General features: G+C 50.4%; 1 protein-coding gene across 11 annotated transcripts in view; it reads right to left on the reverse strand.

Moving 5' to 3' along the window:
* The window catches only part of AK8 (adenylate kinase 8), a 136,328-nt gene that overhangs the window by 106,915 nt on the left and 17,141 nt on the right, over positions 1–12,272 (reverse strand). For all 11 annotated transcript variants that reach the window (XM_046656090.1, XM_046656111.1, XM_046656073.1 and 8 more), the window contains one exon: positions 5,206–5,274. In XM_046656090.1, coding sequence (XP_046512046.1) covers positions 5,206–5,274 — 69 coding nt within the window. The remainder of the gene's footprint in view (positions 1–5,205; positions 5,275–12,272) is intronic.

The following is a 12,272-nucleotide window of genomic DNA, read 5'->3' on the forward strand; positions in this document are numbered from 1 at the left end:
ACCTAATGTGCAAGGCGGTATCCAGCTGTGCTTTTAAGTACAGCCCCCAGCCCGCTGAGGGGTTCCAGTCTGGGTGATTTGGGTACACTCACACCAAAGGAGTAGTACCCCTCAATATGTGGCCAAACGGGGTGAGCATTGCTGGTAAAAAGGAGAAAGAGCTTAGCTCTACAGAGCACAGAGGAGAGAGGCAAATCCAAGTGCTTCCAGCCTGGTGCTCTGTAGCGCAAGTTTAATTCGACCTGGCAAACTCATGATCAATTATGATTAAGGCTTTGTACAGGAAAGTGCCAGCCCGTTTCCAGTAGCTTAGGACATTCTCCCCTCCGCTTTATTCCTTGACAAATGATTGTTTTGGCATTTCCCGGACAAGACGGTAACCGATTGACGGGTCAGCTTTAAGAAGAGCTGATCTGAGGCTGGTTGAACTAAGAGTATCGAGCGGCCACTGTAGTGCCAGCCCCTGCCTCGTTCTGCCTGCCATTCCCCTGGCCTAAGACGGCCCCTCCGCACACCTCTCCACCCCCACCCCCAGAGGCTTCCCTAACAACTCAACCCCTGGGCCTGGTTTTCCTTCACACTTGGTTTGTGGCCCACAACCCTTCTCACAGCCTGCCTTGCTTTGGTCACGCAAGGCTCTGTCTCCAACTGCAGATGGTGAGCCCGAGGCCCAGGGGGACCTCGTTGCTTATAGGGGATTGAGGGGGAGGGTGCATGGGTGCAGGGGGAAGGGTCCCAGCAGCAAGGACAACGCAGTACCTGCAATGGGCACTCGACTAGAGTCGGTGAATTGAGCCAGGTAGGCTTGGGAGCGAGGTGACAAGGAGGGAATTTCGTTAAAATGAAAGTCAATGGTTAAGTGGCCTTTCTTCTAACATACCTGAAAGGTGAAAGTTTGCTTTTTATTTAGAACTGAAGAGAAAGGGCAAAGTGTTTTTATAATCATGTGGAAGTATCACTTAGAAGGGAGGCTGGCAAACCATAGCCCCTGGACCAAACCAAGCCTTTGGCCTGTTTTTGTAAATAAACTTTTATTGGAACAACCCAGGCCCTGTCACTTCCGTGGCAAGTACAGCAGCTTTCACACTACATAAGAACGGAGTGGTTGCAACAGAGACTGCAGGGTCTGCAAAGCTGTAAATATTTACTATCTGGCCTTTACAGAAATAGCTTGTTTACCCCCGATTTCGAATGGCCTCTGAGCTTTGGGCCCTTGCCTGTGCCTGGGCAGTGGGAGACCGTCAGCTCACTGTGAACAATTTGAGGTCAGAGGAAAACACACTGTTCAAACCAGATTCTGAAACCCAGACTGAAGCTTCTGTGAGGCTCTCTCATGACTGAGACTCACATGGCTGAGGCCCACGTGGAGCAAGCTTGGGAGAACTGCTATTTGTTCAACACTGTGCTGGAAAGATGCCCAGTTACCTTTCCAGATTTGGGCCTCTTAACGTTTAAGCAAGAGTGTGTGTGTGCGCACAGGAGCACATATGTATATGTTTTAAAAAAAAGCACACAAGTTCTGGTTCTGGGCAAGATGGGGTATGCACACCTGACCCCGTCACTCCCCTGAAAGCAGCTAGAATACATGGACACAATGCGTGGGGCAGCTATTTGAGGACTCAGAAAGTAGACAGAAGTAAGTGAATTGGGGAAGAAGAGCAGAATTCAAAATACTGCCAAACCAGTACTTCCCAGCCTGGTTTTCAGGCAGCCTGAAACCTGATATGGGCAACAGGTCGGGGCAGAGAGAGGGCCAGGAGGAGCCCTCTATTTCTGGCTTGAGCAGTGGAAAAGGGGACTCCCAACACTCAGAGGTGGGGGGAATCCCCAAGGGTTTTTCCCGTTTCTCTGTTTTCTCGCCCTCCAGCCCCCAGACAATCTTGCTGCAGTGACAAAGCAGTGAGAAAGGGAGCCTGTGGCTGCCTGGAACTCTGCTCGGGCAGGGGATCCTTCCCCTCCAGCCCCTGGAGAATGGAGCAAAGCCCGGTGAATTTTTCCTCTCACTGTCCTCCCACCACTTGGCCCTGGTCACAGGCGCGGTCACCGGAAGCCAGTGGCGGAGCAGGGTAAATAAAGTCCCAGCTGTCTGGCCAGAAGACCAAAAGGAAGAACACCAGGGAACCAGAGGTTACCAAGGAGATGGCAGAGTGGGGAACTCAGGAAAGCAACCAACCAAAGTTGTGTATGGACTCACAGGCTCACCCCCAAGCTGCGCATGCCTGGGTCTGACCTTAAACAGCATCCCGAAGACACTGAGAAATGAACTACAGTGCAGGCCACTGCCCAGGCCCCACTGAGTGCCACACACACAGCACAGAGCTGCACAGCACCGCGAAGACTTGAAAACAGAACCGACACCAAAACCACAACCCAGAGAAGGTGGCTGGACCTCACAGCCTGAGCCCAGTCGAATTAACTGCCTGCTAAGGTAAAAAGATCAACATTCGCCTGGGGTTTAAACAGGACCCAGACTCTCACAGCAATATAAAAAACGTCCAGATAGAAAATTCCTTAGCACAGTAAGAACCAGGAAGATCTCAGCTCAGACGTTAGAATTACCGGACAAAGACTCTGAAGCAGCTATTATTAAAAAATAACAACCACCAAGCTCAAACAAGTAAATGAATAGACAAGCGGAAAGTCTTAGCAAAGAAACAGAAAGAAGAATCAAATCTAATTTTTAGAGCTAAAAAATACAATAATCAAATCTTAACAACAGAGAGAAAAAAAGACGGGAAAAAAGAATAGAGCTTCAGGGACACGTGAGAACACGAAAGGTCTGATATTCGTGGTACTGGAGTCTCGAGAGGAGAGAGAGAATGGTGTGGAAAATTACATGAAGAAATAATGGCTGAAAACGTCCCAAGCCTGGAGAAAAACATAAACCTATGAATTCAAGGAGCTCAGCAAACCCCAAAAAGAATAAATCCAAAGAAATTCATGCCCAGACATACAATTAAACTGCTGAAAGTTAGAAACAAAGACAACAATCTTGAAAGTAGCAAGAGAAATGACGCATTACTTATAAAAGTTGGAATGACTCTGGATTTTTCACCAGAAACCACAGTGGTCAAAAGTCAGTGGAACATGTGTAAAGTGCTGAAAGAAAAAACTGTCCATCCAGAATTCTAAATCCATAAACAAACATCCTTCAGGAATGAAGGCAAAATAAGGACAATTTCAGATGAAGGAATACCAAGAGAATTCATTGCCAGCAGACCTACTCTAAAAGAACTGCTAAAAGAGGTTTTTCAGACAGAAAGGGACACTTGAAACATGAAGAATGAAAGAAGAGCAACAGAAATGGTAATTACCTGGATAAATATAACAGACTCTTCTCCTCTTGAGTTCTTTACAATACATTTGATGATTGAAAGCAAAAAGTCTAACACTGCCTGATGGGACTGTCAATGTCCATACGTGTAATAATACAAAAGACAGCTACAACATAGAGGAGAGTAAAGGTCCAAGGACTATATTGCACATTCTGCTTGAAATGGTAAAATACTGAGTCTAAACAGACTGTGAAAAGGTAAGTCTGAATATTGTAATTACTAGATCATCCACTAAAAAAAATATATACAAAGAGATATAGTGAAAAACACGAGATAAATTAAAATGGAATACTAAAAAATGCCCAAATAATTGATAAACTGGACTTCATTACAATCAAAACCACTTGCTCTGTGAAAGACACTGATATGAAAACAATAAGGTAGCTGCAGACCGGGAGCAGATAACCTGGAAATCAGATAGCCGAACCTCAGTTTCCTCATCTGTAAAATGGGGAAGTAATGGTGCCACCTGAATAGGTTCCTGTGAGGATCTGAGCAGTCAGTGCCTCTCCAGATTCCCACCCACTACATCTCTTTTTGGGTTCTGGTCACCAATTCCAACGTGTGGGGCTGGTGTCTGTGTGTGTGGGGGGGGGGGGGGGGGCGGTTTCCCACACCACCAACAAGCAGTTCTAGGACACCAGCTGGGTGTCCTACGATTCAACTCAATTCTGACACTGTCTACCTGGAGACAGCATCAGATTTCACAGGTTAAGGGCTCAGTGCCACAAGACTGGCCTGACATCCCCCATCCCCACTTCAGATGCCAGCAGTAAGTCCAGGGTGTCATCCGTACTTCTGACCGACTGGCTATAAATCAGAGATTCCCAGGACTCCTCCTCCAGTTTGATTAATTTGCTAGAGCAACTCACAGAACTCAGAGAAACATTTTACTTACTAGATTACTGATTCATTAGAAAGGATATAACTCAGGAGCTGCCAGATGGAGGAGACGCATAGGGCAAGGCATGGGGAAAGGCTCGGAGCTTCCGTGCCCTCTCCAGGTGCACCACTCTCCCAGCACGTCCACGTGCCCACCAACTCTCACACCCAGTCCTCTGGTTTTTTATGGAGGCTTCGTTTCATAGGCATGATTGATGAAATCACTGGCCATTGGTGATTGATTCAATCTCCAGCCCCTCTCCCCTCTCCAGAGGTCAGGGGGCACGACTGGAAGTTCCAACCCTCCAATCACAGGGTTGATTCCCAGGGCAACCAGCACCCATCCTTAGGTGCTTCCAAGTCGCCTCATTAACATAACAAAAGGCACCTTTATCACTCTCCTCACTTAGCAAATTCCCAGGGTCTTGGTTAGCCCTGTGCCAGGAATGAGAAGAAGACTAAATATGTATTTCTTATCACAAATCACAGTATCACAACTGCCCTGCACACCCCAGGAGGCTGACCTCCAGGGACCGCTTCACTTGGACCCCTGCCCTCTGGCTTCATTGGGTCTGGCCAAAGGGGCACTGGCAGGAGATCAGAGGATGAAAGGAGAGCTTGGGGCACCCTGTAATTCTCCCTCTGCCCCTCCAGGTCCAGGGTGTCCAGCTCTCTCTGCTGCTGGTCTCAGGTGGCTTCACCAGCCCTTACTGGTTGCCTTAACTCCCCATCTCTTCCGCACTATTCTTTCAGTAAAGGCTCTCCTGTGATCCCCAGGGGTGGGCCAGCTTTTTCCTGCAGGAACCCCAATGATCACCCCAGATTCCACCTCCATCCAAGGTGGAATCTGCAGACTGACCTTCACTGAGTTCCAGTTGTCTGTTTTTTACCCTTCTCTGCAGGTCATCTGCTTTAGGACATGAACACACGCCCCTCACCCTCCCTTTGTCTGGAAGCCCCCTCGCTGGCTCCACGCAGGGTTTCTTACCCGCCTCACGCAGTCCTCCTCACTCACGCGGTCCTGAATCAGTCTGACGAGCTGCATGCTGGGCACTCTCTAAAGGAAAGGAGACATGCAGAATGAGGGCCTGAATCTGTGGGTTGAATTCAAAAGGAGACATAACTGGCAGGCCAGTGGGCTCAGCTGAGAACTGAGGGCCTTGGTGCATTGACCCAAAGTTTCTCTAGGTCCCTGACTAGCGCCCTGTAGCCTCTGTAAAGCCCAGGCCCATCTTGTGGCCTGGCCCTGGTCCAGCCTCCACTGCCCCGCAGCCTGCCCTCAGCTTCGTTCTGCACTGACCACCTCCTTGATGGCCCCCCCACCACGCATGTGCACCGACCTCCAGACTCTTGCTTATCCTGTGCCCCGGCCCAGATGCTCTGCCCCATCCCCCCCAGGGTGACTCCAGGTGCCCTTCTGAGCCTCAGCCCCAAGTGTGCTGCCTACAGAGAAGCCCTCTCTGACCCTCCCCAGGCTGGGTGGGGCTGAAATTTGCATTTCTAACAAGTTTTAGGTAATGCTGATGCTGCTGGTCTGGGGACCAACTGGAGAAGCACTGTCTTATGCAAACTTCCCCACGTGGGAGAAGTTGCTGGAAAGGATGGTGCCTTCCTACGAATGCCTATATCCTCCCAGTCATCCCAGGAAACTTCCTCAGGCTGGCGAGGGAAGGGGGGTGGACAGGGAGCACCTCCCCTCCGCACTGCTTCCATCCTTTCCTGTCCCCTTGTGTCCCCTCCCGACCCCAGGCAGAGCTGGGTTCCATCCTGAGGCTGGTTTCTGAGAGTCGTGTCCTTTCCTGACAACACCCATTCAGGAGGCAGCATTCAAACAGGTACTGGGCCTCGAGGGCTGCAAGTCAGTCAAAGAACACGGGTTGAAGGCGACAGGTCTGGGTGGGGCACAGCACCCCCCCGCGCGGTCCACACAGTGGGGTACAGGCCGGCAGCTTTGAGCAAGGCCCCTCCTGGGTGCCCCCCGCCGCTCCCTGCCATGGTGCTGTCATGATGCCAGCTTTGATGTGTCACGTCAGCAGCGGGGGTTTCCAGGGGGCCGCTTCTCGGAGCCCTACCAAACTGTCTTCGCAGGAAATCAGGAGGCTCCTTCCTTCCAGAGCTCTGCCATGCTCTCCCGCCCCAGCCCCTCAAATCCTGGCTTTTCGAAGAGAATCGGGGACAAACTGATAGAGCTCGGTGAAGTCCCTGTGGGTGACAGAGCAGGCTCAGCCCAGTGCAGGCCCCTGGCCGGTCATCTCCCGACTTGGTGGCAACACAACACCCAGCCTGCTTCCTTGTGGCTGCACTGGCTCCAATTCGACCTTTCTTCTCCTTCCAGCTTCCAGCGCCTGGGGCCCTGGGGCAGAACCGTTGACCAGCTAATCTGGCAGGTGCTGCCCCTCCCCTGAAAGATGTGCGTTTGTTGCTGTTCAGAGGCAGGTATGGAGGTTCAAAGCCTGGCTCTGCCCCCTGGGGAGCCTCACTTAACTCCTACAAGCCTGGGCTTCCTCAGCAGGACGACACGAGACAGTGTGATCCCATCACCAGGCCCCACTCTCAGAGCCCCTAATGTCCCTGTGTACCTTTGGGTGACACTTGCTCAGGAGTCATAGGCATTTTGGTCTCCAGTACGAACTTCTATCCGGGACAGAGTGGGGAGGGGAACGGTTGAGACTTCTGGCATGCTCGACTCTGCCCCTTCTCCCTAAGGGGCTGCGGCGGGGAGGGCAGCCCCGTACCTGGACTTGAGCTCGCTTAAGAACTGATCCAAGAACCCTTCAAAGACAGCTTTCATTTCCAAGTTCCTGATGCTCCTCGGGGTCGTCAGAGGGCGTGTAGAGGGCAGGAGCTGTGCTAGTGCTGAAGGGCGGAGTCTGGAACAGGGGACAGGAGATGAGAGAGGGCACCGGAGACAAAGCTTTTTTTTTTTTTTTCTTATTGAGTTAATGATAGGTTACAATCTTGTGAAATTTCAGTTGTACATTAATGTTTGTCATTCGTGTTGTAGGTGCACCACTTCACCCTTTGTGCCCACCCCCCACCCCACCTTTCCCCTGGTAGCCGCTAATCTGTTCTCTTTGTCCACATTTTTAAATTCCTCATATGAGTGGAGTCATACAGAGATTATCCTTCTCTAACCGGCTTATTTCACGTAACATAATTCCCTCAAGGTCAATCCATGTTACTGCAAATGGAATGATTTTGTTCTGTTTTACAGCTGAGTAGTATTCCATTGTATATATATACCACATCTTCTTTATCCATTCATCTGTTGATGGGCACTTAGGTTGCTTCCGTGTCTTGGCTATTGTAAATAATGCTGCAATAAACATTGGGGTGCACAGGACTTTTGGGATTGCTGACTTCAAGCTCTTTGGATAAATACCCAGTAGTGGAATGGCTGGATCCTATGGTAGTTTTATTTTTAATTTTTTGAGGAATCTCCATACTGTTTTCCATAGTGGCTGCACCAGTTTGCATTCCCACCAGCAGTGTATGCGGGTTCCTTTTTCTCCACAACCTCTCCAACATTTGTTACTATTAGATTTAGATATTTTTGTCATTCTAATGGGTGTAAGGTGATATCTTAGTGTAGTTTTGATTTGCATTTCCTTGATGATCAGCGATGATGAGCATCTTTTCACGTGCCTACCGGCCATCCGTGTATCTTCTTTGGAGAAATGTCTGTTCATGTCTCCAACCCATTTTTTGATCGGGTTGTTTGATTTTTTGTTGTTGAGTTGTGAGAGTTCTTTATATATTATGGATATTAAGCCTTTGTCAGATATGTGACTTGCAAATATTTTTTACCAGTTAGTGGGTTGTTTTTTTGTTTCAATCCTGTTTTCCCTTGTCTTGAAGAAGCTCTTTAGTGTGATGAAGTCCCGTTTGTTTATTCTTTCTATTGTTTCCCTTCTCTGAGAAGACATGGTGTCTGAAAAGATCCTTTTAATACTGATGTCAAAGAGTGTACTGCCTACGTTTTCTTCTAGAAGCCTTATGGTTTCAGGTCTCACCTTTGGGTCTTTGATCCATTTTGAGTTTATTTTGGTGAATGGTGAAAAAGAATGGTCAGTTTTCATTCTTTTACATGTGGCTTTCCAGTTTTCCCAGCACCATTTGTTGAAAAGACTTTCTTTTCTCCATTGTATGCCCTCAGCTCCTTTGTCAAAGATTAGCTGTCCATAGATGTGTGGTTTTATTTCTGGGCTTTCAATTCTGTTCCATTGATCTGTGCACCTCCAGAGACAAAGCTTTGAAGGAAGAGCACAAACCCCACCACCGGCGCCTGAGCGGCCCACAGAGAGAGGTGGCCCGGGAGAGGGGCCGTGCGGAGGGAAAGGCCAATGAACTTTAAAAGGAGCTGCGGAGCCTGGTCCTCGGGTTGTCTGTGCCCATCCTGGGCTGTAACTGCCTCCACCCCACGCCTGCCAGAAAGGCCTGTTCCACACCACTGCCTCGAGCGGCTGGCAGGGAAGGGCAGGCGGAGTGTGAGGGCTCCTGCACGCTCGTCTCAGCACAGCCTCCAGGACAGGGAGCCGCAGGGTTGGAGAGGCGACGGTGGAGGGAACGGAGACGATCCAGAGGACTTGGAAGCAAGAGCTGACGCGGGCAAGCCCAGAAATCCTCAGAGGTTCTCGGAGGGGACTACGTTTCTGAGTGTAGACGGAGGCGGGATGAGGGCACAGTTCTTATTCGGGTATTAGAGAAAATGGTGACTCTGACAGCTGGACACTTGGGTACATGGACTTACATCAGATTTTTAATTTTTTAAATGGAATTGAAGTTAGGAATTAAACAGAACCGAAGTTAGGAAGAACCCAGATTTGGCTCCTTCCTGTCTGACCAGCCTTCAAAGCTTGGGTCATTTATTCACTCAGCAAACATGCTGTTATGCTCTAATACAACAGCTGCAATCTGAGGAAACCTTGATTTAGCAACAATTGTGCTGCAGAGGTAATAACAGGAGTGAGAAAGGGAGAGAGTTGTGTCTGGGGTGGGCTCCCACCTAGCCAGGCTAGAATTCCCTGGGGGGCATTTTTCAACCCTGGCGCTTGGCCCTGCTTCCGGGGATCCGGACTAACCGAGTCCAGTGGGGCCCAGGTGAGTGTAAGATGCAGTAAGGTCAAGAGCCTCTGGACAAGGCTTCCCAAATCTGCAAATATGCGTTCTTCCTGCAGGACTTCAACAGTAAAGATTTCCTTTTTCAGTAGAAATTTAAAACACTTCGGGGCAGTCACACCCAGCTCCTGTGGCAGAGAAATATCTTTTTCCCACTGAACCTCTCCACCTTCCTCTCACCTCCTGTGGGATTAGAAATCAGCAGGACTCCATTTTTTCCCCCTAATTTCCAAACTCCCAGCCAGGGCCAGACAGGCGAGAGGGCTTCCAGGAGCCTGGCTAAAGTCGAGGGCGGGGCTCACTCCAGGCTCGTGCAAGTGCAGGGGCGGCTCTGAGAGTGGGTGCCTCCTTCCGGTTTGTGCCCTGGGCTCCGGCTGGCCTCACTCTTGCTCCCCACCCCAGCCGCCAGGGCCCACCTCACCCGAGCCTGTTTATGGTGTTTGTGATGGTGAGTCAGAGGGCAGGCTTAAGAGACTGGACCAGAGAAAGCAGATGAGGGGAAAGGATCTGACAAAACAGATGAATTCAATTAACTCAATAAAGAGGGGCAACAGAGAGCAAAGGTGGCTTGGTCGGCTTGGAGAGGAGGGGCCGGGGGAGATGTTTACACCCAGAGTGCCCCGGGGCCGAGGACCACAAAGCCGACTCCTCAGGGAGAGTTGAACCCTGACCGGGTACTGGAGAAGTACTGGTAAGTTTTCTAAGGGTGATAATATGTGTGCGTTTAATGAAAAAGAGCCCTTATCTCTTGGCATGTAGAAATAAATGAAGATCGACCAAACGAGAAAAGCAAAGGCTATTTAGACAGAGCTTGCTCTGGCCAGGGAGTCGGCCACCTCACTTGCGTTGGGCAGACTCCAAGGCAGGCAGAGGAGCGGGAAAGTGTTCCTGCAGCAAAGGGGAAGGCTCGGCTGTGCCCCAACGCAGGCTGCGGGCCTGGGGAAGCTGAGGCGGCCTATTAGAAGTGGGGTGTCCCACGTGCTTGGTTAGGGGAGCATATTTGGCTTTCCCTGGTTGGTCATAAACTGGAAGTGGGGACAAAAATTAGGGAAGCTGGAAGTTATTAACCAAGTCTTGGCCATTTGGGGCTGATTGTTACAGGGGTTACTGTTGGGCTTTCTGGATCCGACTAGAGACAGCAGTCTGACTTCCTCCAGGTCTGACTTACAGCTTGCTGGCTCCCTGGGCTGCTGACTGTAGAGACGGGTGGGTCTCCCGGGCAGGCTGCTGCGGGCTGTGAGTCAGAGTTCTGTTTTTATATTGTATATTCAGTCTCGCAGCAGATATAGACTAAAACGTCTATGGATGAAATGAAATGTTGTATGGCTTTGCTTTCCAATAACCCGGGGGCAAGGGGATGGAGGGGTGAGCAGGAAACTGGACTGCCATTAGCTCACACGGGCTGAAGCCGGGTGATGGGTCCATGAGGGTTCTATTTCTGAGTATCTTAATGAGACTTTATAATAAACAGTTAAACAAAAAAGCCATTTCCAATCCCTGGTCACCTTGAATCACCAGCATCCTCAGGGATATCCCTGCCCACATGGGTTTTGTGGCACTTTGCCTGACTCAGGGCTCTTCCGTGACGTCACAGCTACGCCCTTAGGAAGGCCAGGACTGTGGTTATGGCTCCACAGAGCCCCGAAATCTTGCAGCCTGTACCCTCTTCCCAGACCAGGGCCAGTGCCTGGGATTTCCTAGCTGCTCAGAGAACACGTACTGAGTAAGTGGATTAGTCACCCAAGCCACCAACTGCATGAAGGCCTCCCGGCCGCACATCCTGGCTTGTGCTTAGTTTTCTGGTACCCTTGGTCTCCCAAGCTGGCCGGGAGTTCCCAGGGGCAAGGAGAAGGAATTCATCTTTGGGTCTCCCATGGCACAGCAGGATAGTGCTGGGCACACAGTAAGTGGGAAGTATGTTTGGAACCATTTGGAAATGCCTAAAATGGAGCTATCTTGGTTAACACCAGCAACGTAAGAGAATTCTGTGTAGGAGGGCAGAGCCAAGATTCATGGGAGAAAATTAGGTATTTGAAGGTATTATTGCTACTTGCAAAAAGAGCTATAAAGGCTCCCAATCAGCAGACGATTTAAAGACAACACTTGACGAGAGGCTTGCCTGGCGGGCGGCCGAGTGCCGCAGGGCCGCGTACCGCTGGCCCCGACCGCACCCACTTCGGCTCTTCAGAACCTTTTACTCCTTGATCAGTCCTGACGTCCTTGCCTTTCATCTTCCCTCCACCCGTGCTTCCGAACCAAGGAATCCCAACAAGACACCCTTGAAAGCACTTCGATGTGGTCTGAAAGATGCTGATAATTAGCGTAATGAAACCCAGGAGGAATTTTCCTAAACTCCCTTGTCTCCGTTGAATTTTATAAACCTAATAAAAGCATCTTTAGCCTAGAAATAAGCCTGCCTCCCCCACCCTGAAAAGCTTATCTTTTGCAGAAAATGAGATACGCACTTTCTTTCTAAAACCATATTCCCACTCCAAGAGCTGGTGTCCCCCCAAACTATAACCATACACTCTGACTCCTGTAAGACTCAGGGGCAGGAGAGGGGGCCTCACTTGCTGTCCCCTGAGATTCCTAGCCAGGCCATGTGGGGGCCTGGAGGGCCCTGGATGAAGCAGTTTCAGAAGTGGCTGACCTTGCTAAATGAGGTTTTCCTCATCTTGCATCAAGTTGCTGTGATCAGCAAACTTGGGGCTGGGAGTCTGCCTAAGCCACACCCCTCATCTCTGAGAAGTGCCCTCGTGCTCCAGGACCCTCCCAGCCACGTCCGTGCTCCATGGCCTCGCCAAGCCCTCTTTGCACACCGCTCACCAGAGCTGATGGGCCCTGAGGACCCCTGACCAGCGGGCCGCTGCAGATCCCGTTTTCCAGGAATTTGGCCTTGGAGCTGCCTCTGTGGGTGGTCTGAACTGAGGACATGGG

The sequence above is a fragment of the Equus quagga genome, chromosome 1 (assembly GCF_021613505.1).
Source record: "Equus quagga isolate Etosha38 chromosome 1, UCLA_HA_Equagga_1.0, whole genome shotgun sequence".
NCBI lineage: Eukaryota > Metazoa > Chordata > Mammalia > Perissodactyla > Equidae > Equus > Equus quagga.